Source organism: Oncorhynchus tshawytscha, linkage group LG02 (genome assembly GCF_018296145.1).
Source record: "Oncorhynchus tshawytscha isolate Ot180627B linkage group LG02, Otsh_v2.0, whole genome shotgun sequence".
In the NCBI taxonomy this organism is placed as follows: domain Eukaryota; kingdom Metazoa; phylum Chordata; class Actinopteri; order Salmoniformes; family Salmonidae; genus Oncorhynchus; species Oncorhynchus tshawytscha.
This window is the reverse complement of record NC_056430.1, coordinates 7649821-7675692: the sequence shown is the minus strand read 5'-3', so window position 1 is coordinate 7675692 and position 25872 is coordinate 7649821. Positions and strand designations below refer to the sequence as shown.

Here is a 25872-nt window from a genome sequence, read left to right as displayed (position 1 = left end):
TTGTGGGTGTGTGGGGTACAATTGGTAGAATACATAAAGGCCTGTTCTTCTAGTTTAAATTAATCACTGCACCCCTGCTGTCATTTACACGAAAGAATGTGACTGTCAACATTTAATTCAGACGAGAGGGTTTGTCTCTGAAGTTTCATTGTTTACATTATGTGACTTACTCTGACGGGTGCTTATGCCCGCACACACAGGCGTTGTCATATGCCGCGTTCAAGACAACTCGGAAATGTCCGACTTGCACACTCGTTGAAGAAATGGTGCCGGAGTTTCCCATTTGGAAAATATCAGAATAGACCAATAACGTACATACATTTTTAACTCGGAGATACCGAGTTTCCGAGTTGTATTGAAAGCACCATAGTGACAGCATCTGTCAGTGCGAGCCTGTCTCCACACACACATAGCGCTGAGAGACGCAGATAATCGTGAACCGGAGCATCCAAGTTCAGACGCTTATCACGCTTAGCGTTTTTCTTAACCGGCCAGTATGCGATGAGGTGCGCTCTCTCCGCCCGCTACAGCTGAAAAACAACGAGCAACAACAGTTCTAAATAGTGTGGAATTGTTTTCGCTGCAGTCATGGCAGGCCTGCTTCGCCCGCTTTTATTCGGTAAGTCTTGTTTTTATTATGGCAGGTCTGCGCCGGTACTGTAGTCTAGTTACTGTTATTGGTGTCGCATGATAGCCCAAATCAATGTAAACTACGCGCTCAGTCTCTTTCAATTGAATATTGCTTGGTTGTTGAAACATTGATACAAAAAAATTATAATTTGTCATTGTTTAAATTATATTCATTCGTGTTTTCTAACGGGATCCTCTTCCTATTATGAATTATCAACAAAAGCTCTATGTCTCACTGAGTGTGTTTCTGCAGCGATCATAAATCACACGCCGTGTTTTCTAATGCCATATTCACAGATGCATAAAATTGTCATCATAATAAGTCTATTGCCCAACAAAGGGGGGCCTGTATGTATCCAAAGAAAATCCATGTAGTTATGCTCTGTCATATCTCCTACTTAAAAAAAAAAAAGAGAATGTTGAATGTGACTCATTGTGAGGCTTAATTATAAAAGTGGACCCACTGATTGGTGCAGTAGTGAATTCAATTACACCTGTGTTTTAAACATGAAACCAGACTGTTTTTAAATATATGATTGTTTTTCTTTTTGTTCATCTTTTTGTACATCATGAGATTATTCAGATTTAAAATAGATGTCAAAACAATAAATATGATAGTTTACAGTACCAATGTTTTCCTGATCCCGTGAAGTACACAGCCTAGACAAAGAAGTCCGTCTGTCCTCAGACAGTTGAGAAACAACACCAAACTCACGAGGAGCTGAATTGTTTAGATCTAGAATTGATTATCTAAGGAAAACCAGTTATATGTAGGCTGTAATGAAGTTCCTACAGGCTAGTCATTATACTGGACACGACGAGCACAGCACAGTCGAAACTGGTTGGAGATTATCCCGTTACTAGAGAGCACACACATTTATCTTGACAGTCAGTGGAGCACTTGTTTTCCTTCTGAGTTAAGTGGCTTTACCACTCAACCCCCTCAACCCATAGTTTAATTGTAGTGACACTGTGCCTGACAGATATTGATTGCATGGAACATTGTAAACCATCAGAACAGAGGCCACTAATTAGTGTTGCCACTCAGTGCTAAACCCAACTCCTTAGTATTGTATGGTTCAATGAAAACCGTAGTCAGAGAAGTCTCCTTGTATTGTATGGTTCAATGAAAACGGTAGTCAGAGAAGTCTCCTTGTATTGTATGGTTCAATGAAAACGGTAGTCAGAGAAGTCTCCTTGTATTGTATGGTTCAATGAAAACGGTAGTCAGAGGAGCCTCCTTATGGTTCAATGAAAACGGTAGTCATAGGAGCCTCCTTATGGTTCAATGAAAACGGTAGTCAGAGGAGGCTCCTTATGGTTCAATGAAAACGGTAGTCAGAGGAGGCTCCTTATGGTTCAATGAAAACGGTAGTCAGAGGAGACTCCTTATGGTTCAATGAAAGCGGTAGTCAGTTGGCCTACTGGTATGGAACCAGGCTACACCCTTTTTCTATATCCTTTCACCACATCCAGACTCGGGGAAATCATTTGCCAACTTCATCATTTTTTTATGAGGGGATTGTATTATTTTCTGTCCTATTTCCATAACAGCCAATGAGAATATTACCTTGTCGCTCTATTGGTCCAGTGCTGACATTTACAGTAGTGCTGACATTTACAGTAGTGCTGACATTTACAGTAGTGCTGACATTTACAGTAGTGCTGACATCTGTTGTAAGCACTATGCAGGCACAGAAGAACAAGGACAGCACTTCGGTACAGTAGCCTATAGGCTTTTCTGAAACTCCCTCCCTTCACTGGCTCTGTGAAATGTGTTTACTTCAACACAATTGCTTTCCACTGCACTGGCTGGCTGGCTGGCTGGCTGGCTGGCTGGCTGGCTGGCTGGCTGGCTGGCTGGCTGGCTGGCTGGCTGGCTGGCTGGCTGGCTGGCTGGCTCACGACATCAGGAAGGATTCAATATCCAAAACCGTGATTGTTTCTCAGTGACTATATTCTCAATTATTATTTTATTATTATATTACATTTGGAAAGTATTCAGATCCTCTGACTTTCACCACATATTTTTTTTACGTAACAGCCATATTCTAAAATGGATTCAATTGTTTTTTTCCTCATCAGTCGACACACAATACCCCACAATGACAAAGCAAAAACAGGTTTGAGATTTTAGCAATAGTATAAATAAATAAATAAAATACAAAAATTACATTTACATAAGTATTCAGACCTTTTACTCAGTACTTTGTCGAAGCACCTTTGGCAGTGATTACAGCCTCGAATGTTCTTGGGTATGATGCTACAAGCTTGGCATACCTGAATTTGGGGAGTTTCTCCCATTTTTCTCTGCAGATCCTCTCAAGCTCTGTCAGGTTGGATGGGGAGCGTCGCTGTACAGCTATTTTCAGGTCTCTCCAGAGACGTTAGTTCGGTTTCAAGTCCGGGGTCTGGCTGGGCCACTCAAGGTCATTCTGAAACTTGTCCTGAAGCCACTGCTGTGTTGTCTCTGCTGTGTGCTTAGGGTCATGGTCCTGTTGGAAGGGTGAACCTTCACCCCAGTCTGAGGTCCTGAGCGCTCTGGAGCAGGTTTTCATTTAGGATCTCTCTGTACTTTGCTCTGTTCATCTTTCCCTCGATCTTGACTAGTCTCCCAGTCCCTGCCGCTGAAAAAACATTCCCACAGCATGGTGCTGCCACCACCATGCTTCACCGTAGGGATGGTGCCAGGTTTCCTCCAGATGTGATGCTTCGGCATTCAGGCCAAAGAGTTCAATCTTGGTTTCATCAGACCAGAGAATCTTGTTTCTCATTGTGTGAGAGTCCTTTAGGTGCCTTTTGGCAAACTCCAAGCAGGATGTCATGAGCCTTTTACTGAGGAGTGGCTTCTGTATGGCCACTCTACCATAATGGCCTGATTGGTGGAGTGCTGCAGAGATGGTTGTACTTCTGGAAGGTTCTCCTATCTCCACAGAGGAACTTTAGAGCTCTGTCAGAGGGACCATCGGGTTCTTGGTCACCATTAAAGGTCCCCTAGAACACAGTGGCCTCCATCATTCTTAAATGGAAGAAGTTTGGAACCACCAAGGCTCTTTTCCCCTGATTGCTCAGTTTGGCCAGAGGGCCAGCTCTAGGAAGAGTCTTGGTGGTTCCAAACTTCTTCCATTTAAGAATGATGGAGGCCACTGTGTTCTAGGGGACCTTCAATGATGCAGAAATGCTTTGGTACCCTTCCCCAGATCTGTACCTCGACACAATCCTGTCTCGGAGCTCTACGGACAATTCCTTCGACTTCCTGGCTTGGTTTTTGCTCTGACATGCACTGTCAACTGTGGGACATTATATAGACAGGTGTGTACCTTTCCAAATCATGTCCAATCAATTTACCACAGGTGGACTCCACTCAAGTTACAGAAACATCTCAAGGAAGGTCAATGGAAACAGGATGCACCTGAGGTAAATTGCAAGTCTCTTAGCAAAGGGTCTGAATACTTATGGTATTTTTGTTTAAAAAAAAATGTTTTCTCTTTGTCATTATGGGTATTGTCATGTCATTAAGGGGTATTGTGATGTCATTAAGGGGTATTATGATGTCATTAAGGGGTATTGTGATGTCATTATGGGGTATTGTGATGTCATTATAGGGTTTGTATAGATTGATGAGGAAAAACATTAATTTAATCCATTTTAGAATAAGGCTGTAACGTAACAAAATGTGGAAAAAGTCAAGGAGTCTAAATACTTTCCGAATGCCCTGTATACACACACAAACCTGCTAATCTCAGACTGTTCACTTTCAACAGTTTTCTGCTGTGAGAAATGTACACTGTAGGCAGCCAGAGAACAGGCACTATGCATTTCACTACTACCCACAGCTAAAGCTACCTGGCTGCCTACACAGTGCTGCAAAGTCAACCTCCCTCTGTCTGTAGCCCTGCCATCCTCCTACAGGACACAGCAGCATCCTGGAACCCATTCAAAGCAGGTAGAAAAGTCATTAATCACACTATTGACCCTCATGAATGTACTTAGCAGGACAGGTAAGTGATTGATCACTGATGTGGAATGATATGGATATAAGGAGATAGAGAGCACATTATAGAGATGAAGCAGCCGAAGCACTTGTGTGAATCACACACACACAGAGTCTATACTACCGGTCAAAAGTTTTAGAACACCTACTCATTCAAGGGTTTTTCTTTATTTTTTAAAACTATTTTCTACATTGTACAATAATTGTGAAGACATCAAAACTATGATATAACACATATGGAATCATGTAGTAACCAAAAAAGTGTTAAACAAATGAAATTCTTCCAATAGCCACCCTTTGCCTTGATGACAGCTTTGCACACTCTTGGCATTCTCTCAACCAGCTTCATGAGTTAGTCACCTGGAATGCATTTAAATTATCTGGTGTGCCTTCTTAAAAGGTCATTTGTGGAATAGCTTCAAGAGGTTTTAACAACATTGCCCCTTCCAGAGCTCAGCAGGAGAGCAGAGAACCAAATGATTTCCCTGCAAAGGGCTGCTACATAACATAAGGAGCAACAATAGCTACACAGGAAGTTGGCCTGCAACAGAGAGATGTCAGGCAAGGAAATCATTGGATTTACTGTGGAATCAATATTTATCACAATCTGAGATCCTCCATAGATCCTGTTCCAAGTCAAATAAACAGTTTTCTGGCATCTATCACCCCGCTATCATCCAGAAGGCGAGGTCAGTACAGGTGCATCAAAGCTGGGACCGAGAGACTGAAAAACAGCTTCTATCTCAAGGCCATCAGACTGTTAAACAGCCACCACTAACATTGAGTGGCTGCTGCCAACACACTGACACTGACTCAACTCCAGCCACTTTAATAATGGGAATTGATGGGAAATGTAAATATATCACTAGCCACTTTAAACAATGCTACCTTATATAATGTTACTTACCCTACATTATTCATCTCATATGCATACATATATACTGTACTCTATATCATCGACTGCATCCTTATGTAATACATGTATCACTAGCCACTTTAACTATGCCACTTTGTTTACATACTCATCTCATATGTATATACTGTACTCGATACCATCTACTGTATCATGCCTATGCTCCTCTGTACCATCACTCATTCATATATCCTTATGTACATATTCTTTATCCCCTTACACTGTGTATAAGACAGTAGTTTTGGAATTGTTAGTTAGATTACTTGTTGGTTATTACTGCATTGTCGGAACTAGAAGCACAAGCATTTCGCTACACTCGCATTAACATCTGCTAACCATGTGTATGTGACAAATAAAATTTGATTTGATTTGTTTGGCATGACTTATTAGTGTCTTGTTGTTGTTGTTGTTGCTGTTGTTGTTGTTGCTGTTGTTGTTGCTGTTGTTGTTTATTATTATGGTCAGTAGTACTTAGCCTTTCTATCAGTCATGGGTCAATGAAGTGACATTCAAAGTAAAGTTTTGTCTCAGTCCTGGGTGATGTCCAAGTCTTGTCCCTGAAAGCTAGATATAGAATACAGATGTCCTAGTCTTGTCCCTGAAGCTAGATATAGAATACAGATGTCCTAGTCTTGTCCCTGAAGCTAGATATAGAATACAGCTGTCCTAGTCTTGTCCCTGAAGATAGATATAGAATACAGCTGTCCAAGTCTTGTCCCTGAAGCTAGATGTAGAATGCATTATTGCGTCAGCCCCTTGGTGAATAAGGGCCTCTTTTCCCTATGGGCCCTGGTCTAAAGTAGTGCACTGCATGGGTAATTGAGGTGTCATTGGGACGTACTCAAGGTTAGATGCAGACAGTCATGTGGAAACTCAGAGAGTACACAACCAGACCAGTACTATAATAGTTGGCCAGTATGTGGTTCAGTGAAACACGTTCCCATGATTCCTTACATTGCCTGAGACCTGCCGGAAGACTTGTGTTAGCTCCCTGAGCTTCAGCCTTTAGCTCGGCGCGCTAACACAGCCTCATGGTTGAGACACAGGTTCAAACCCAGTTAGTCACACCAGAAGTTCTGGGGACTCAGAGGAGGATCTTAATTTGATCAGCCTGTTGCAGGATAACTTTCCGGCAATGCAGAAAATGTAAAACGGACGACGCTGGGCCAATTGTGCACCACCTCATGGGTCGCCCGGTCACGCACGGCTGTGAAACAGCCTGGGATTGAACCCAGGTCGGTAGTGACGCCTTAAGCACTACAATGGAATGCCTTAGACCACTGCACCACTCGGAAGGCCTATGACTGACCTCTCTATAGAGAGATAAGACTCAATAAGATAATAGTGTTCTGCTCTACGAGTTTGGAAGTTAACCCATATGAATGAATGGAAGTCTGGAGGTAGTTTCGTGCTAACAAATATAAGGGGTTAAAATATGTGTCCAAAAAAAAAAAAAAAATATTTTGTGAGCTTTCTTATATCTCCTAGATATAGGACAGACACTTATTACAAAACCCTCATTCCTTATGATAGATTTTTGGACTGTCTTTTTTGGCATTTATGAATGTGTTATTTAATGTGTTTCTATGGGCTATAGTAGTAAAGGCGAAATTCAATATTTCATCAAATAATTGTTTTATACATTTTTTTTTTTATAGCTAAAGGGGGCCTAAAATTCTAAATAAAAATAGCTAAATGATTAATGGTATGACCATCTTAAAACAATTCCATTGGTTAGCTTTTCGAGGTTAAAAGGTTTCTGAAGTTTATAATTTCCCCTTTGAAGCGGCCAGGGGCCCCAAACAACAGAGATGTGTTTGTAGAGCTGACAGACAGACAGACACCAGGAAGAGAACAGAGATGTGTTTGTAGAGCCGACAGACAGACAGACACCAGGAAGAGAACAGAGATGTGTTTGTAGAGCTGACAGACAGACAGAGCCAACCCAGGAAGAGAACAGGGATGTGTTTGTAGAGCCGACAGACAGATAGACACCAGGAAGAGAACAGAGATGTGTTTGTAGAGCCGACAGACAGACAGACACCAGGAAGAGAACAGAGATGTGTTTGTAGAGCTGACAGACAGACAGAGCCAACCCAGGAAGAGAACAGAGATGTGTTTGTAGAGCTGACAGACAGACAGAGCCAACCCAGGAAGAGAACAGAGATGTGTTTGTAGAGCCGACAGACAGACAGACACCAGGAAGAGAACAGAGATGTGTTTGTGGAGCCGACAGACAGACAGACAGACAGACAGACAGACAGACAGACAGACAGACAGACAGACAGACAGACAGACAGACAGACAGACAGACAGACAGAGAGCCAACCCAGGAAGAGAACAGAGATGTGTTTGTAGAGCCGACAGACAGATAGACACCAGGAAGAGAACAGAGATGTGTTTGTAGAGCTGACAGACAGACAGACAGACAGACAGACAGACAGACAGACAGACAGACAGACAGACAGACAGACAGACAGACAGACAGACAGACAGACAGACAGAGAGCCAACCCAGGAAGAGAACAGAGATGTGTTTGTAGAGCCGACAGACAGATAGACACCAGGAAGAGAACAGAGATGTGTTTGTAGAGCTGACAGACAGACAGACAGACAGACAGACAGACAGACAGACAGACAGACAGACAGACAGACAGACAGACAGACAGAGCCAACCCAGGAAGAGAACAGAGATGTGTTTGTAGAGCTGACAGACAGACAGACAGACAGACAGAGCCACACCAGGAAGAGAACAGAGATGTGTTTGTAGAGCTGACAGACAGACAGACAGACAGACAGACAGACAGACAGACAGACAGACAGACAGACAGACAGACAGACAGACAGACAGACAGACAGAGCCACACCAGGAAGAGAACAGCTGACAGACAGACAGACAGACAGACAGAGCCACACCAGGAAGAGAACAGAGATGTGTTTGTAGAGCTGACAGACAGACAGACAGACAGAGCCAACCCAGGAAGAGAACAGAGATGTATATGAGTTTGAATCAGTGATAGAAGCCATGCCAGCTGTAAAGGCGTGTCCTTATCTAACGACAAGCCTCTGTGACTCTGCATAAAGAAAGCCACAGCCTGGAAAGTGTGTTTTGGGAATAAGGAATAGCCTAAACCTCTGTCTTGGTGATGCTTTCTGCCATGTAGCTGTGACCTCACTGTCCCGGTCAAAGAGGAGCCAGACTTACTTATCTACAGTAACTGCAAGGCTCTGTGACTCAGCATTTGGAAAGCCATGGCTTTGGGAAATGTATTTTGAGAACAAGGAATAAATCTCAGTCTTCTTGTCATGTGGTTGGTGACGGAGCCACAGGGGAGCTTAGCCCAGTGTGAGCTTAGCCCAGTGTGAGCTTAGCCCAGTGTGAGCTCAGCCCAGTGTGAGCTTAGCCCAGTGTGAGCTCGGCCCAGTGTGAGCTCGGCCCAGTGTGAGCTCAGCCCAGTGTGAGCTCGGCCCAGTGTGAGCTCGGCCCAGTGTGAGCTCAGCCCAGTGTGAGCTTAGCCCAGTGTGAGCTTAGCCCAGTGTGAGCTTAGCCCAGTGTGAGCTCAGCCCAGTGTGAGCTTAGCCCAGTGTGAGCTCAGCCCAGTGTGAGCTTAGCCCAGTGTGAGCTCAGCCCAGTGTGAGCTCAGCCCAGTGTGAGCTTAGCCCAGTGTGAGCTCAGCCCAGTGTGAGCTCAGCCCAGTGTGAGCTCAGCCCAGTGTGAGCTCAGCCCAGTGTGAGCTCAGCCCAGTGTGAGCTCAGCCCAGTGTGAGCTCAGCCCAGTGTGAGCTCATAGTTCAACATGTTCAAACAGTGTGGATATTAAGCTGATTGTACTCTAGACTGTATTAAGCCATTTGTGGTTAAAACTGGGACCAGACAGGAGCACATTCCTTAACAGGTCAAAGACTGACAGGTGTCACTCAAGTGCTTAGTAACTTAATATCCATCTGTCACATGCATTACCTGCTTTTAGTCATTTTACAGACACTCTTATCCAGAGCAACTTACACAAGTGCATGTATCCATTTTCACATGCTGGTCCTCTGTGGGAATCGAACCCACAACATTGCCGATACCAGTGCCATGCTCTACCAACTGAGCCACACGGGACCACACACAGACCCCATTAAGACAACTCTATTTAACAATATGGAAAAACACAGAGAAAAAGACTACACATTTAGAGTATTACCTTCTATTTCAAATCAAATTGAACCAAACTTTATTTGCTACAGGCGCAGAATACAACAAGTGTAGACTTCAGTGAAATGCTGACTAACAAGAAAGTGACTATATATAGGTAACAAACAAACAAATAGCGAGTAGCAGCAGTGTACAAGAGGGGGAGGGGGGAGGGGGTCAATGTAAATTGTCCGGTGGCGATTTGTATGAATTGTTCAGCAGTCTAATGACTTGGGGGTAGAATCTGTTGGGGAGCCTTTTGGTCCTAGACTTGGAGCTCCGGTACCGCTTGCCTTGTGGTAGCAGGGATAACAGTCTATAACTTGGGTGACTGGAGTCTCTATTTGCAAGGATATCTTATTTTAGTAAATCTTATTTTAGTAAATCTTATTTTAGTAAATCTTATTTTAGTAATGCTTTATTTCACAGCCCGACATAAGCTGGTACTTACCTAGTAAGGATACCTAGTAATGGATGGAAATCTCTCTGTCTCTCTCTCTATCTCTCTCTCTCTCTATCTCTCTCTCTCTCTCTCTCTCTCTCTCTCTCTATCTATCTATCTTTCCTTCTCTCTTTCCTTCCTTTCCTCCTCTCTTTCCTTCCTTTCCTCCTCCTTTCCTTCCTTTCCTCCTCTCTTTCCTTCCTTTCCTCCTCTCTTTCCTTCTTTCCTCCTCTCTTTCTTCCTTTCCTCTCTTTCTCTTTCCTTCCTTTCCTCCTCTCTTTCTGTCTTTCCTCCTCTCTTTCCTTCCTTTCCTCCTCTCTTTCCTTCCTTTCCTCCTCTCTTTTTGTCTTTCCTCCTCTCTTTCCTTCATTTCCTTCTCTCTTTCCTTCCTTTCCTATTTCTTTCTTTCTCTCTCTCTTCTCTCTCTTTCCTTCTCTCTTTCCTTCTTTCCTTCCTTTCCTCTTTCTTTCCTTCCTTTCCTATTTCTTTCTTTCTTCCTCTCTCTCTCTATCTTTCCTTCTCTCTTTCCATCCTTTCCTCCTCTCTTTCCTTCCTTTCTTCATCCCTTTCCTTCCTTTCCTATTTCTTTCCTTCTCTCTCTTTCCAGGCTCCACACTGTTTTTCCTACTGCCATGTGATGCCCTGCTAAGTGATGGACCACCCACCTTGCTGTCCACCTCCCAGCCCTCTCCTCTGTCCCTCATGGACCTGGACCAAGATGTGGAGGAGCAGCCGGAGAGGATGACCGGTACATTAGAGTAGTGGTTCAAATCCTATGCCCGACAGGGAAATCTATTGGGGGCATAGTCCTAGCATCATCATCCTAGAGCAAGGCATTTAATCCCCAAAATACTCCAAGGAGTGTTTGTGGACAATAAAGTAAATAAGTATTCTTCTTCTCTGTAGTTCCAGGCAGCCCCACCACAGTACCAGGCCTAACCTCCCAGGGACAGGAGTCCTCGGGGTTATTCAATGACGACAACAAGCCTCTGCAGTCCTCTGTTCATCTCTGGGATGATGTCAGGGACCAAGTCAACGTCACTGGTCTAGACAGGAAGTCCCTCAGAGGTAAGTAAGACTATATATATGACAGTGGTATGTCCTTTCTGTCTGACATCAGAGTTCCCCTGCTGTATCTTGTCCCCTCTTTCGTGAGAAGAGGTCAGGGAAGATCTTAGATAGAGTGAATATATGGCAGCAGGTAATGTGTCCCAAACTGCAGCACTAGATGCTCACCACCACTCACACTATATAAGTTAATATGATATTGCTGAGATGGGTGTATTTATTCCCAGAACTGTTTATTGTGGTGGGTTGGGTACAGGCTGGGTACAGGCTAGGTACAGGCTAGGTACAGGCTAGGTACAGGCTAGGTACAGGCTGGGTACAGGCTAGGTACAGGCTGGGTACAGGCTGGGTACAGGCTGGGTACAGGCTGGGTAAAGGCTGGGTAAAGGCTGGGTACTGTAGAATTATTTTACATTATGTCTGCACTGAGAGAAAGTTGAGTTGAGTATGATTCCTTGAGTTGAGTATGATTCCTTGAGCTGAGTTGAGTTGAGTATGATTCCTTGAGCTGAGTTGAGTTGAGTATGATTCCTTGAGCTGAGTTGAGTATGATTCCTTGAGCTGAGTTGAGTTGAGTATGATTCCTTGAGCTGAATTGAGTTGAGTATGATTCCTTGAGCTGAATTGAGTTGAGTATGATTCCTTAAGCTGAATTGAGTTGAGTATGATTCCTTGAGCTGAGGTGAGTTGAGTATGATTCGTTGAGTTGAGTATGATTCCTTGAGTTGAGTTGAGTATGATTCCTTGAGTTGAGTTGAGTATGATTCCTTGAGTTGAGTATGATTCCTTGAGTTGAGTATGATTCCTTGAGTTGAGTATGATTCCTTGAGCTGAGTTGAGTATGATTCCTTGAGCTGAGTTGAGTTGAGTATGATTCCTTGAGTTGAGTATGATTCGTTGAGTTGAGTTGAGTATGATTCCTTGAGCTGAGTTGAGTTGAGTATGATTCCTTGAGTTGAGTATGATTCTTTGAGTTGAGTTGAGTATGATTCCTTGAGTTGAGTATGATTCCTTGAGTTGAGTTGAGTATGATTCCTTGAGCTGAGTTGAGTTGAGTATGATTCGTTGAGTTGAGTATGATTCCTTGAGTTGAGTTGAGTATGATTCCTTGAGTTGAGTATGATTCGTTGAGTTGAGTATGATTCCTTGAGTTGAGTTGAGTATGATTCCTTGAGTTGAGTTGAGTATGATTCCTTGAGTTGAGTTGAGTATGATTCCTTGAGTTGAGTTGAGTATGATTCCTTGAGTTGAGTTGAGTATGATTCCTTGAGTTGAGTTGAGTATGATTCCTTGAGTTGAGTTGAGTATGATTCGTTGAGTTGAGTATGATTCCTTGAGTTGAGTTGAGTATGATTCCTTGAGTTGAGTTGAGTATGATTCCTTGAGTTGAGTATGATTCCTTGAGTTGAGTTGAGTATGATTCCTTGAGCTGAGTTGAGTTGAGTATGATTCCTTGAGTTGAGTATGATTCCTTGCATTGCGCAGAAGAATGGGGAGGAGGATATGTTTCACTGCGGTACCAGTGTGGCAGACCTGGGTTCAAATCATATCTGAAAAGAATTTCAAATACTTTATCTGTGCTTGATTGAGCTCACCTTAATCTTAATAGACAAATGGAATAGTCCCAAAACTGCAAACTCCGCCCATCTGGCACAAGTATTTTAATGATTTCATGGTGGTAGCAAATGGGATTCCATGCTGCAGATATCGGTTGGAGTTGGCTTTCAGGCAGAAAGCCACACCAGCAGTTTAGTCTCTCTAGTCCCTGTTGGTATGTAGCCTAGCTTAGCCTGGTGGTCCAGTCTTTGTGTTGTCTATAGGAGTTAACAATACAGCACAAACAGATCTGGGACCAGGCTATGGTAGTCAATTCTGTTTGTGCTTTAGGTAGCTCCTCTCCGTCTTCGTTTGTTCAACATCATGACAAACATCAACAGAGACAGAGGAATTACAGCACCCAGAGTAGAGAACAGTAGAGTAGAGGACAGTAGAGTAGAGGACAGTACAGGACAGTAGAGGACAGGACAGTACAGTAGAGGACTATCCAAGAAACTCTCAACCCGCTCCACTACAGCCCCGTCAATGTTAATGGGGGCCTGTTCGGCCCGCCTTTTTCCTGTGGTCCACGATCAGCTCCTTTGTCTTGCTCACATTGGCGGAGAGGTTGTTGTCCTGGCACCATACTGCCAGTTCTCTGACCTCCTCCCTTTAGGCCATCTCATAGTTATCGGTGATCAGGCCTACCACTGTTGTGTCGTCAGAAAACTTAATGATGGTGTTGGAGTCGTGTTTGGCCATGCAGTCGTGGGTGAACAGGGAATACAGGAAGGGACTAAGTACACACCCCTTAGGGTCCCCAGTGTTGAGGATCAGCATGGCAGACGTGTTGCTGCCTACTCTTACCACCTGGGGTCGGCCCGTCAGGAAGTCCAGGATCCAGTTGCAGAGGGAGGTGTTTAGTCCCAGAGTCCTTAGCTTAGTGATAAGCTTTGAGGGCACTATGGTGTTGAACGCTGAGCTGTAGTCAATGAACAGCATTCTCACATAGGTGTTCCTTTTGTCCAGATGAGAAAGGACAGTGTGGAGTGCGATTGAGATTGTCTCATCTGTGGATCTGTTGAAGCGGTATGCGAATTGGAGTGGGTCTAGGGTGTCTGGGTGGATGCTGTAGATGTGAGCCATGACCAACCTTTCAAAGCACTTCATGGCTACTGATGTGAATACCACGGGCAGTAATCATTTAGGCAGGTTACCTTCGCTTCCTTGGGCACAGGGACTATGGTGGTCTGCTTGAAACATGTAGGTATTACAGACTCGGTCAGGGAGAGGTTGAAAATGTCAGTGAAGACACTTGACAGTTGGTCCGCGCATGCTTTGAGTACACGTCCTGGTAATCCGTCTGGCCCCGCGGCTTTGTGAATGTTGACCTGTTTCAAGGTTTTGTTCACATTGGCTACCGAGAGTGTTTTCACACAGTCATCCAGAACAGCTGGTGCTGTCGTGCATGAATCAGTGTTGCTTGCCTCGGTGCGGGCATAAAAGGTATTTAGCTCGTCTGGTAGGCTCGTGTCACTGGCCAGCTCGCGTCTGGGTTTCCCTTTCTAGTCTGTAATAGTTTTCAAGCCCTGCCACATCCGACGAGCATCAGAGCCAGTGTAGTAGGATTCAATCTTAATCCTGTATTGATGCTTTGCTTGTTTGATGGTTTGTCGGAGGGCATAGCGGGATTTCTTATAAGCGTCCGGATTAGTCTCCCGCTCTTTGAAAGCAGCAGCTCTAGTCTCTAGCTCGATACGGATGTTGCCTGTAATCCATGGCTTCTGGTTGGGATATGTACGTACGGTCACTGTGGAGACGACGTCATCGATGCACTTATTGATGAAGCCGATGACTGAGTAATAGTCCTATCAGTCAATAACAGGAGACAGCACCTTAGGCTGCTGCCCTATATACATTGACTTGAAATCACTGGCCACTTTAATAAATGGAACACTAGTCACTTTAATAATGTTTACATACATGTATTACTCATCTCATATGTATATACTGTATTCTACACTATTCTACTGTATCTTTGTCTATGCCGCTCTGACATTGCTCGTCCATAAATGTATATATTCTTAATTACATTCCTTTACTTAGATGTGTGTGTATTAGGTATATGTTGTGAAATTGTTAGATATTACTGCACTGTCGAAACACACGCATTTCGTTACACCCCCAATAATATCTGTAAAACATGTGTATGTGACAAATAAAAATGGATTTGATTTATGTCCGGGAAATCAGTTCTATATGAACATCATATTTCAGTGTGACTGTATTGGGGGGGAGGGTGCCTCCCAGTCTATTGTAAATCAAGCAACACTAGGGATTTACAGTCTGTTTGTGTTGTGGATAATACATCTGTCCCAGTCACACATATTTCACAACAAAGAGTTAAGGAGCGTTCCTGAGTTCATTATAATAAATCATAGGTTATGACTGTGTGTACTGGTAAATACCAAGTCATCTCTGTACTGTAAAGTCAAGTACTACCATTTCTTCTTGTTCGTCTCAGGTTACAGTCAGACCCTCTCCCAGACCTCCACCTCTCCTATGGAGGAACCCAGACAGGGAAATCACACCTCTCCCTTCAAGGATGTGGTGGAGAGGCAGGAGCGGGAGCTATGGGAGATGGAGAGAGAGTCCAGTGGCCTCCCCCTGGAGGCTGGCTACGGCCAGAACCAGAGCCTGCCTACCACCACCTCCAACACCACCACATCCAACACCACCACCTCCACCACCACCACCACCACCACCACCACCACCCCCACCTCCAACACCCCCACCACCCCTGCTGCTGACCCTCTGGTTCCTGTAGACTCAACCACCTTAGACCCACAATATGTCCCAGTGTACGGGGGTTCACAATCAACTCCTGAAGACACAGTGGAGGTAGAGGTAGCAGATGATGAGGAGGAGGAGGAGGAGGAGGAGGAGGAGGAGGAGGAGGAGAGGGAGAGTTCCACCCCTGAGCCTGATGCCTCCACCTCCAGACCAACCCTCCCAGAGGTGGGTGTCTTCCCCAGCCTCGGGCCTCTCCAGTCGGACAACACCCATACAGAAGACCAGGAGGAGGACGAGGAAGAGGAGAGGGAGAGTTCCACCCCTGAGCCTGATGCCTCCACCTCCAGACCAACCCTCCCAGAGGTGGGTGTCTTCCCCAGCCTTGGGCCTCTCCAGTCGGACAACACCCATACAGAAGACCAGGAGGAGGAAGAGGAGGCAGTGGTCCCTGGAAGACCTAGGAGTGACTCGGGAAGAGCAGGGAGAGGAGGGGACATCTCTCCCCTGACCACAGCCCCCTTGGCGTCTCTGGCGCCCACGGTCGACGTCACGGAGGATTCAGCGGTCCGTCTGGAGGACGAGGAGATGTTCGCTGGGAAGGAGATCCAGGAGAAGGAGAGGAGGCAGGAGGAGGAAAAGAAGCATGATGAGGAGGAGCAGGAGATCAGGCATGGAGGAAAAGAGCTGTTAACAGAGGCAGAGCTCCTCCGTGGTGCACACTTCTCACAGGAGATACAGCAGGTTCAGTAGTATGTCTAATCTATAATGTAGTGGAGGTGGTTCAGTAGTATGTCTAATCTATAATGTAGTAGTGGAGGTGGTTCAGTAGTATGTCTAATCTATAATGTAGTAGTGGAGGTGGTTCAGTAGTATGTCTAATCTATAATGTGGAGGTGGTTCAGTAGTATGTCTAATCTATAATGTAGTAGTGGAGGTGGTTCAGTAGTATGTCTAATCTATAATGTAGTAGTGGAGGTGGTTCAGTAGTATGTCTAATCTATAATGTAGTAGTGGAGGTGGTTCAGTAGTATGTCTAATCTATAATGTAGTAGTGGAGGTGGTTCAGTAGTATGTCTAATCTATAATGTAGTGGAAGTGGTTCAGTAGTATGTCTAATCTATAATGTAGTGGAGGAGATGGTTCAGTAGTATGTCTAATCTATAATGTAGTGGAGGAGATGGTTCAGTAGTATGTCTAATCTATAATGTAGTAGAGCAGGTGGTTCAGTAGTATGTCTATTCTATAATGTAGCGGAGGTGGTTCAGTAGTATGTCTTAATCTATAATGTAGCGGAGGAGGTGGTTCAGTAGTATGTCTAATCTATAATGTATCTGAGGTGGTTGAGTAGTATGTCTAATCTATAATGTATCTGAGGTGGTTCAGTAGTATGTCTAATCTATAATGTAGTGGAGGTGGTTCAGTAGTATTTCTAATCTATAATGTAGCGGAGGAGGTGGTTCAGTAGTATGTCTATTCTATAATGTAGCGGAGGTGGTTCAGTAGTATGTCTAATCTATAATGTAGTGGAGGAGGTGGTTCAGTAGTATGTCTAATCTATAATGTAGTGGAGGAGGTGGTTCAGTAGTATGTCTAATCTATAATGTAGTGGAGGAGGTGGTTCAGTAGTATGTCTAATCTATAATGTAGTGGAGGAGGTGGTTCAGTAGTATGTCTAATCTATAATGTAGTGGAGGAGGTGGTTCAGTAGTATGTCTAATCTATAATGTAGTGGAGGAGGTGGTTCAGTAGTATGTCTAATCTATAATGTAGTGGAGGAGGTGGTTCAGTAGTATGTCTAATCTATAATGTAGTGGAGGAGGTGGTTCAGCAGTATGTCTATTCTATAATGTAGCGGAGGAGGTGGTTCAGTAGTATGTCTAATCTATAATGTAGTGGAGGAGGTGGTTCAGTAGTATGTCTAATCTATAATGTAGTGGAGGAGGTGGTTCAGTAGTATGTCTAATCTATAATGTAGCGGAGGAGGTGGTTCAGTAGTATGTCTAATCTATAATGTAGTGGAGGAGGTGGTTCAGTAGTATGTCTAATCTATAATGTAGTAGAGGAGGTGGTTCAGTAGTATGTCTAATCTATAATGTAGCGGAGGAGGTGGTTCAGTATTATGTCTAATCTATAATGTAGTAGAGGAGGTGGTTCAGTAGTATGTCTAATCTATAATGTAGTGGAGGAGGTGGTTCAATAGTATGTCTATTCTATAATGTAGTGGAGGAGGTGGTTCAGTAGTATGTCTAATCTATAATGTAGTGGAGGAGGTGGTTCAGTAGTATGTCTAATCTATAATGTAGTAGAGGAGGTGGTTCAGTAGTATGTCTAATCTATAATGTAGCGGAGGAGGTGGTTCAGTAGTATGTCTAATCTATAATGTAGCAGAGGAGGTGGTTCAGTAGTATGTCTAATCTATAATGTAGTGGAGGAGGTGGTTCAGTAGTATGTCTAATCTATAATGTAGTGGAGGAGGTGGTTCAGTAGTATGTCTAATCTATAATGTAGTAGTGGAGGTGGTTCAGTTGTATGTCTAATCTATAATGTAGTAGAGGAGGTGGTTCAGTAGTATGTCTAATCTATAATGCAGTAGAGGAGGTGGTTCAGTAGTATGTCTAATCTATAATGTATCTGAGGTGGTTCAGTAGTATGTCTATTCTATAATGTAGTGGAGGAGGTGGTTCAGTAGTATGTCTATTCTATAATGTAGCGGAGGAGGTGGTTCAGTAGTATGTCTATTCTATAATGTGGTAGAGCAGGTGGTTCAGTAGTATGTCTAATCTATAATGTGGTAGAGCAGGTGGTTCAGTAGTATGTCTATTCTATAATGTAGCGGAGGAGGTGGTTCAGTAGTATGTCTATTCTATAATGTAGTGGAGGAGGTGGTTCAGTAGTATGTCTAATCTATAATGTAGCGGAGGAGGTGGTTCAGTAGTATGTCTAATCTATAATGTAGCGGAGGAGGTGGTTCAGTAGTATGTCTAATCTATAATGTAGCGGAGGAGGTGGTTCAGTAGTATGTCTAATCTATAATGTAGCGGAGGAGGTGGTTCAGTAGTATGTCTATTCTATAATGTAGCGGAGGAGGTGGTTCAGTAGTATGTCTATTCTATAATGTAGCGGAGGAGGTGGTTCAGTAGTATGTCTATTCTATAATGTAGCGGAGGAGGTGGTTCAGTAGTATGTCTAATCTATAATGTAGCGGAGGAGGTGGTTCAGTAGTATGTCTAATCTATAATGTAGCGGAGGAGGTGGTTCAGTAGTATGTCTATTCTATAATGTGGTAGAGCAGGTGGTTCAGTAGTATGTCTAATCTATAATGTAGCGGAGGAGGTGGTTCAGTAGTATGTCTATTCTATAATGTGGTAGAGCAGGTGGTTCAGTAGTATGTCTAATCTATAATGTAGCGGAGGAGGTGGTTCAGTAGTATGTCTAATCTATAATGTAGCGGAGGAGGTGGTTCAATAGTATGTCTAATCTATAATGTAGCGGAGGAGGTGGTTCAGTAGTATGTCTAATCTATAATGTAGTGGAGGAGGTGGTTCAGTAGTATGTCTAATCTATAATGTAGCGGAGGAGGTGGTTCAGTAGTATGTCTAATCTATAATGTAGCGGAGGAGGTGGTTCAGTAGTATGTCTAATCTATAATGTAGCAGAGGAGGTGGTTCAGTAGTATGTCTATTCTATAATGTGGTAGAGCAGGTGGTTCAGTAGTATGTCTAATCTATAATGTAGCGGAGGAGGTGGTTCAGTAGTATGTCTATTCTATAATGTAGCGGAGGAGGTGGTTCAGTAGTATGTCTAATCTATAATGTAGTGGAGGAGGTGGTTCAGTAGTATGTCTAATCTATAATGTAGTGGAGGAGGTGGTTCAGTAGTATGTCTATTCTATAATGTGGTAGAGCAGGTGGTTCAGTAGTATGTCTAATCTATAATGTAGCGGAGGAGGTGGTTCAGTAGTATGTCTATTCTATAATGTGGTAGAGCAGGTGGTTCAGTAGTATGTCTATTCTATAATGTAGCGGAGGAGGTGGTTCAGTAGTATGTCTAATCTATAATGTAGCGGAGGAGGTGGTTCAGTAGTATGTCTAATCTATAATGTAACGGAGGAGGTGGTTCAGTAGTATGTCTAATCTATAATGTAGCGGAGGAGGTGGTTCTGTAGTATGTCTAATCTATAATGTAACGGAGGAGGTGGTTCAGTAGTATGTCTAATCTATAATGTAGCGGAGGAGGTGGTTCAGTAGTATGTCTAATCTATAATGTAGCGGAGGAGGTGGTTCAGTAGTATGTCTATTCTATAATGTGGTAGAGCAGGTGGTTCAGTAGTATGTCTATTCTATAATGTAGCGGAGGAGGTGGTTCAGTAGTATGTCTAATCTATAATGTAGCGGAGGAGGTGGTTCAGTAGTATGTCTATTCTATAATGTGGTAGAGCAGGTGGTTCAGTAGTATGTCTAATCTATAATGTAGCGGAGGAGGTGGTTCAGTAGTATGTCTATTCTATAATGTAGCGGAGGAGGTGGTTCAGTAGTATGTCTATTCTATAATGTAGTGGAGGAGGTGGTTCAGTAGTATGTCTAATCTATAATGTAGCGGAGGAGGTGGTTCAGTAGTATGTCTATTCTATAATGTAGCGGAGGAGGTGGTTCAGTAGTATGTCTAATCTATAATGTAGCGGAGGAGGTGGTTCAGTAGTATGTCTATTCTATAATGTAGCGGAGGAGGTGGTTCAGTAGTATGTCTAATCTATAATGTAGTAGAGGAGGTGGTTCAGTAGTATGTCTAATCTATAATGTAGCGGAGGAGGTGGTTCAGTAGTATGTCTAATCTATAATGTAGTGGAGGAGGTGGTTCAGTAGTATGTCTAATCTATAATGTAGCGGAGGAGGTGGTTCTATGAGGAGTAGCCTTTCCTTGAAGAGTTGTTAGCCCCCTGAGGTAATGACCTAACTTCAGTTCGGCGTTCTTGTGGCACACAGGAGACTGGTTTGAACCCGACCGGTCACACTATGGTACTGTGTATCACTCAGCCCCATATATTTTGACGTTTTTGATTGGTTTGCCAGCCTCTTACTAACTCCCTTTCACCTCCTCTCTTAATGTAACCACCAGGTGATCTGTGTGGACTGGAGCGATCTGGCTGGGAAGGGGTACGTCATCCTCAACATGTCAGACAACGTTGACTGTGTGAGTAACCACATCGTAAACATATTTTTTAGACCGTAATATTGCAGCACTGTAATTGCTGATGTTTCTTAGAATCATTCGTTGGGAAAAGTTCTGATTTCGTAAATTTGTAATTGAATCAACAGGGCATGATGGGATGCCATTAGATGGTCTCCTAGTTAAACCAGCCTGAACACTTGTGTAACTATAGTGAGTGTAGCGTACAGTCTGGTCTAACCAGGCCATAGATCCACACAGCTCCATTGTTGTCCTTCACTGTGAGGCAGGAGGAGCCCTTTCACTGTGAGGAAACCCAGGAGCCCTTTCACTGTGAGACAACCCAGGAGCCCTTTCACTGTGAGACAACCCAGGAGCCCTTTCACTGTGAGACAACCCAGGAGCCCTTTCACTGTGAGACAACCCAGGAGCCCTTTCACTGTGAGACAACCCAGGAGCCCTTTCACTGTGAGACAACCCAGGAGCCCTTTCACTGTGAGACAACCCAGGAGCCCTTTCACTGTGAGACAACCAGGAGCCCTTTCACTGTGAGGAAACCAGGAGCCCTTTCACTGTGAGGAAACCAGGAGCCCTTTCACTGTGAGACAACCCAGGAGCCCTTTCACTGTGAGACAACCAGGAGCCCTTTCACTGTGAGGAAACCAGGAGCCCTTTCACTGTGAGGAAACCAGGAGCCCTTTCACTGTGAGACAACCCAGGAGCCCTTTCACTGTGAGACAACCCAGGAGCCCTTTCTTTCCTCTGACAGTCGGTTTACAACATTCTCCTCACCCCTTCCTCTCCACCCTCACCCCCTCCTCTCCACCCTCCACCCTCACCCCCTCCTCTCCACCCTCACCCCCCTCCTCTCCACCCTCACCCCCTCCTCTCCCCCTCACCCTCACCCCCTCCTTTCCACCCTCCACCCTCACCCCCTCCTCTCACCCCTCACCCTCACCCCCTCCTTTCCACCCTCCTCTCCACCCCTCACCCCCTCCTCTCCACCCCCCCCACCCTCAACCCCTCATCCCCCATCCCTTCCCCTCCCCTCCACCCTCAACCCCTCATCCCCCTCCCCTCCCCTCCACCCTCAACCCCTCATCCCCCTCCCTCCCACCCCCTCCTCTCCCCCCACCCCTCTCCATCCCCCACCCCCATCCATCTCATCCCCCTCCTCTCCCCCTCACCCTCACCCCTCCTTTCCACCCTCCCCCTCACCCCCTCCTCTCCCCCTCACCCCTCTCCATCCCCCACCCCATCCATCTCATCCCCCTCCTCTCCACCCCCACCCCCATCCATCTGATCCCCCCCTCCTCTCCATCCCCACCCCCATCCATCTCATCCCCCTCCTCTCCACCCCCACCCCCTCTTCTCCATCCTCTTTTGTCTGTAATATGTTTTTCGCTGTGTCGGACCCCAGTAAGACTAGCTGTTGCCATTGGAGTCGGCTAATGAGGATCCTAATAAATCTAAATCAAATCCTCTCCATCCCCCAAATCATCCCCCTCCATCACCCAAGAGTCCCTCCGTCACCATGGAAACAACAGAAAGCCGTGCAATTATAATCAATGTGACCTTTTTGGTTGTCACGCCAACCGCTACAGAGTAATCACAAGTACCCAGCAGGGAGGAAGACAGAAACGCTCCGATCCACAAAACAGCAGCGCATCAAAGGAGCATGGTTAGTTCAACGGCATAGTTGGCAGGCAGATTTATTCCGTACAGCATGAGTCATCACCACACAACCTTCTCTTTTTTTCCCACAGAATACCATTTTGTATGTTAAACAGTTGCATATTTTGTACGTCTGTTTGTTTCTACCTTGTCCTCTTGTCCTTGTTTCAGCTGGATCCTCTATACAACTAACTACAGCACAAACCAAATCGATCTGACAACAACCAGGTCACCTGATGCCCCTTTTGTTTTTTTCACCGTTAACCTCTGACCTCTCCTGTTGTGTTTATGTTCAGGATGAGTTCCGTGTGGAGAGTGGGGACCGGCTCTTGGAGTTGCTAGAGACAACCTTCTCTAACTAACTAACTTTGCCCTAACCCTGTGACATCTCTGTCTCCTGGTCAGGATGAGTTCCGTGTGGATAGTGGAGACCGGCTCTTGGAGCTGCTAGAGACAACCTTCTCTAGGAAGATGAACAGTCCTCAGGGCTCCTGGCTCATCTCTCTCTCTAAACCCACCCGACAGGACCACCAGCTGCTCGTCACGCTGACCAACGAACACGGTACCAGATACATCAGAGAGCTGGGGCCCAGAGAGCTGGGGCCCAGAGAGCTGGGGCCCAGAGAGCTGGGGCCCACTTTCTCATTGCAGTCAAGCTCTCAAACCTAGGTTTCATAGAAATACTGTGAAATATGTGATCCCGAGCCAAACTTCATCAAATGACATGAAGATATACACGTAGATGTCTCCCAACACTGTATTCTCATGCGGGTGCTCCACTCGTGTGCTATTAAGTAACATTTTTTTGTGTGATTTCTGACTGTCTTGTAGGAGTTATTGCCACCAAGGATATGTTGTCAATGTTAGGCGAAATCAGGAGAGGTTTACACGAGGTAAGATCTTTCTGTTTCTATGTAAGGTTGTAATTGGATCCTTCTGACTTTGTGTAAGGTTGTAAATGGGTCGGCCTGGTCTCCGTCCGAAGTATAAACTGATTCTGTCTGAATGAAACTGAACTGTTCAGTGTGATTGGTTCCAGATTGGTATCCAGAACTACAGCAGCGCTAACACCTGTCACTCCAGGCCCAGTCAGACTCGTAGTGACTACGGGAAGCTGTTTGTGGTCCTGGTGATCATAGGTTCTGTCTGTGTGGTCATCATCGCGTCTGGTCTCATCTATATCTTCTGGCAGAGACGCCTGCCTAAGATCAAGACTATGGTAGGTGTAGATTTACTGTAGATTTACTTACTGTAGATTTACTTCCTGTAGATTTACTGTAGATTTACTTGCTGTAGATTTACTTGCTCTAGATTTACTTGTTGTAGATTTACTGTAGATGTACTTACTGTAGATGTACTTACTGTAGATTTACTTACTGTAGATTTACTTACTGTAGATTTACTGTAGATTTACTTACTGTAGAGTTACTTACTGTAGAGTTACTGTAGATTTACTTACTGTAGATTTACTGTAGATTTACTTACTGTAGATTTACTTACTGTAGATTTACTGTAGATTTTCTTACTGTAGATTTACTGTAAAGCACTTTGACAATGTTGTTGTAAAAAAAAAAGAAGGGCTAAATGAATAACATTGAATTGATTGATTCATTGATTGATAAATGGTATTGATTGATTGATTGATTCATTGATTGATAAATGGTATTGATTGATAAATGATATTGATTCATTCATTGATTGAATGATACATGCTATTGATTGATTCATTGATTGATTGATTAATTGATAAATGGTATTGATTGATTGATAAATGGTATTGATTGATTGATTGATTGATTGATTGATAAATGGTATTGATTTATTCATTGATTGATAAATGGTATTGATTGATTCATTGATTGATTGATTAATTGATAAATGGTATTGATTGATTGATAAATGGTATTGATTGATTGATTCATTGATTGATAAATGGTATTGATTTATTCATTGATTGATAAATGGTATTGATTGATTGATTGATAAATGGTATTGATTGATTGATAGGTAAATGGTATTGATTGAGAAATGGTATTGATTTATTCATTGATTGATAAATGGTATCGATTGATCAATAGCTTTATGACTGTATGGATGAATTATGATGGTGTGGTTGTTACTCTTCAGTTACTTCATTTCTTGTAAATGTATTATTATTGGTTTTCTTTTTAGCCTCTCCCCCCAATTTCGTGGTATTCAATTGGTAGTTACAGTCTTGTCCCATCGCTGCAACTCCCGTACGGACTCAGGAGAGGTGAAGGTCGAGAGTCATGCGTCCTCCGAAACACGACCCTGCCAAGCCGCACTGCTTCTTGACACAATGCCCGCTTAACCCGGAAGCCAGCCGCACCTATGTGTCGGAGGAAACACCGTACACCTGGTGACCGTATCAGTGTGCACTGCGCCCGGCCCGCCACAGGAGTCGCTAGTGCCGGCCAAACCCTCCCCTACCCGGACGACCCTGGGCCAATTGTGTGCCGCCCCATGGGTCTCCTGGTCGCGGCTGGCTGTGACAGAGCCTGGACTCGAACCCAGATTCTCTAGTGGCACAGCTAGCACTGCGATGCAGTGCCTTAGACCACTGTGCCACTCGGGAGTCCCACGCTCAATTATTTCAAACGTTATGTTTTGATTATGTAAAAACTTCTCCTCTTTCTTCTCCTTTCCCTCCCAAGACTCGAGGCGAGGAATTCCATTTTGTGGAGAACGGCTGCCATGACAACCCTACCCTGGATGTGACGAGTGACGGGGGGGGGCAGCCAGAGATACAGGAGAAGAAACATCGCCACGCCAACGGACTGACGGCTGGGTCTGTGGGGGAGGGAGGGAGTAGTGGCTGGCAGGTCCTGGTCAACAAACCTGGAGTGAAGGAAGAGGATACTATGGAAGAGGATACACACCTTTAGTAGAGAGAAGAAGAGTGGAAGAGGATACTATGGAAGAGGATACACACCTTTAGTAGAGAGAAGAAGAGTGGAAGAGGATACTATGGAAGAGGATACACACCTTTTAGTAGAGAGAAGAAGAGTGGAAGAGGATACTATGGAAGAGGATACACACCTTTAGTAGAGAGAAGAAGAGTGGAAGAGGATACTATAGAAGAGGATACACACCTTTAGTAGAGAGAAGAAGAGTGGAAGAGGATACACACCTTTAGTAGAGAGAAGAAGAGTGGAAGAGGATACACACCTTTTAGTAGAGAGAAGAAGAGTGGAAGAGGATACTATGGAAGAGGATACACACCTTTAGTAGAGAGAAGAAGAGTGGAAGAGGATACTATGGAAGAGGATACACACCTTTAGTAGAGAGAAGAAGAGTGGAAGAGGATACTATGGAAGAGGATACACACCTTTTAGTAGAGAGAAGAAGAGTGGAAGAGGATACTATGGAAGAGGATACACACCTTTAGTAGAGAGAAGAAGAGTGGAAGAGGATACTATGGAAGAGGATACACACCTTTTAGTAGAGAGAAGAAGAG

At 44.3% G+C, this 25872-nt stretch overlaps 1 protein-coding gene across 3 annotated transcripts; it reads left to right on the top strand.

Moving 5' to 3' along the window:
• The first annotated feature begins 260 nt into the window (after positions 1–260).
• Positions 261–25872, top strand: LOC112222005 (podocalyxin-like protein 2). Of its 3 annotated transcripts, none has more exons than XM_042329832.1 (10): positions 261–619; positions 10765–10905; positions 11064–11225; positions 15286–16295; positions 20670–20744; positions 22800–22956; positions 23226–23287; positions 23434–23613; positions 25070–25270; positions 25324–25872. In XM_042329832.1, the coding sequence occupies exons 1-10, from the start codon at positions 589–591 to the stop codon at positions 25351–25353; spliced, it is 2049 nt and encodes a 682-aa protein (XP_042185766.1). In that variant the 5' UTR covers positions 261–588; the 3' UTR covers positions 25354–25872. The 3 variants fall into 3 exon arrangements, with proteins under 3 accessions (XP_042185766.1, XP_042185767.1, XP_042185765.1); XM_042329833.1 differs by having other exon boundaries at positions 25070–25323; positions 25614–25872; XM_042329831.1 differs by having other exon boundaries at positions 262–619; positions 25070–25872.

What these genes read in the sequence shown, in the direction of transcription:
- LOC112222005 (XM_042329832.1), top strand. Translation starts at nt 589, where the DNA reads ATGGCAGGCCTGCTTCGCCCGCTTTTATTCG. An exon ending in AGACAGGAAGTCCCTCAGAG is followed by an intron (nt 11,226 to 15,285) that starts GTAAGTAAGACT and finishes TGTTCGTCTCAG; the next exon opens with GTTACAGTCAGACCCTCTCC. An exon ending in AACCTGGAGTGAAGGAAGAG is followed by an intron (nt 25,271 to 25,323) that starts GATACTATGGAA and finishes AGAGTGGAAGAG; the next exon opens with GATACTATGGAAGAGGATAC.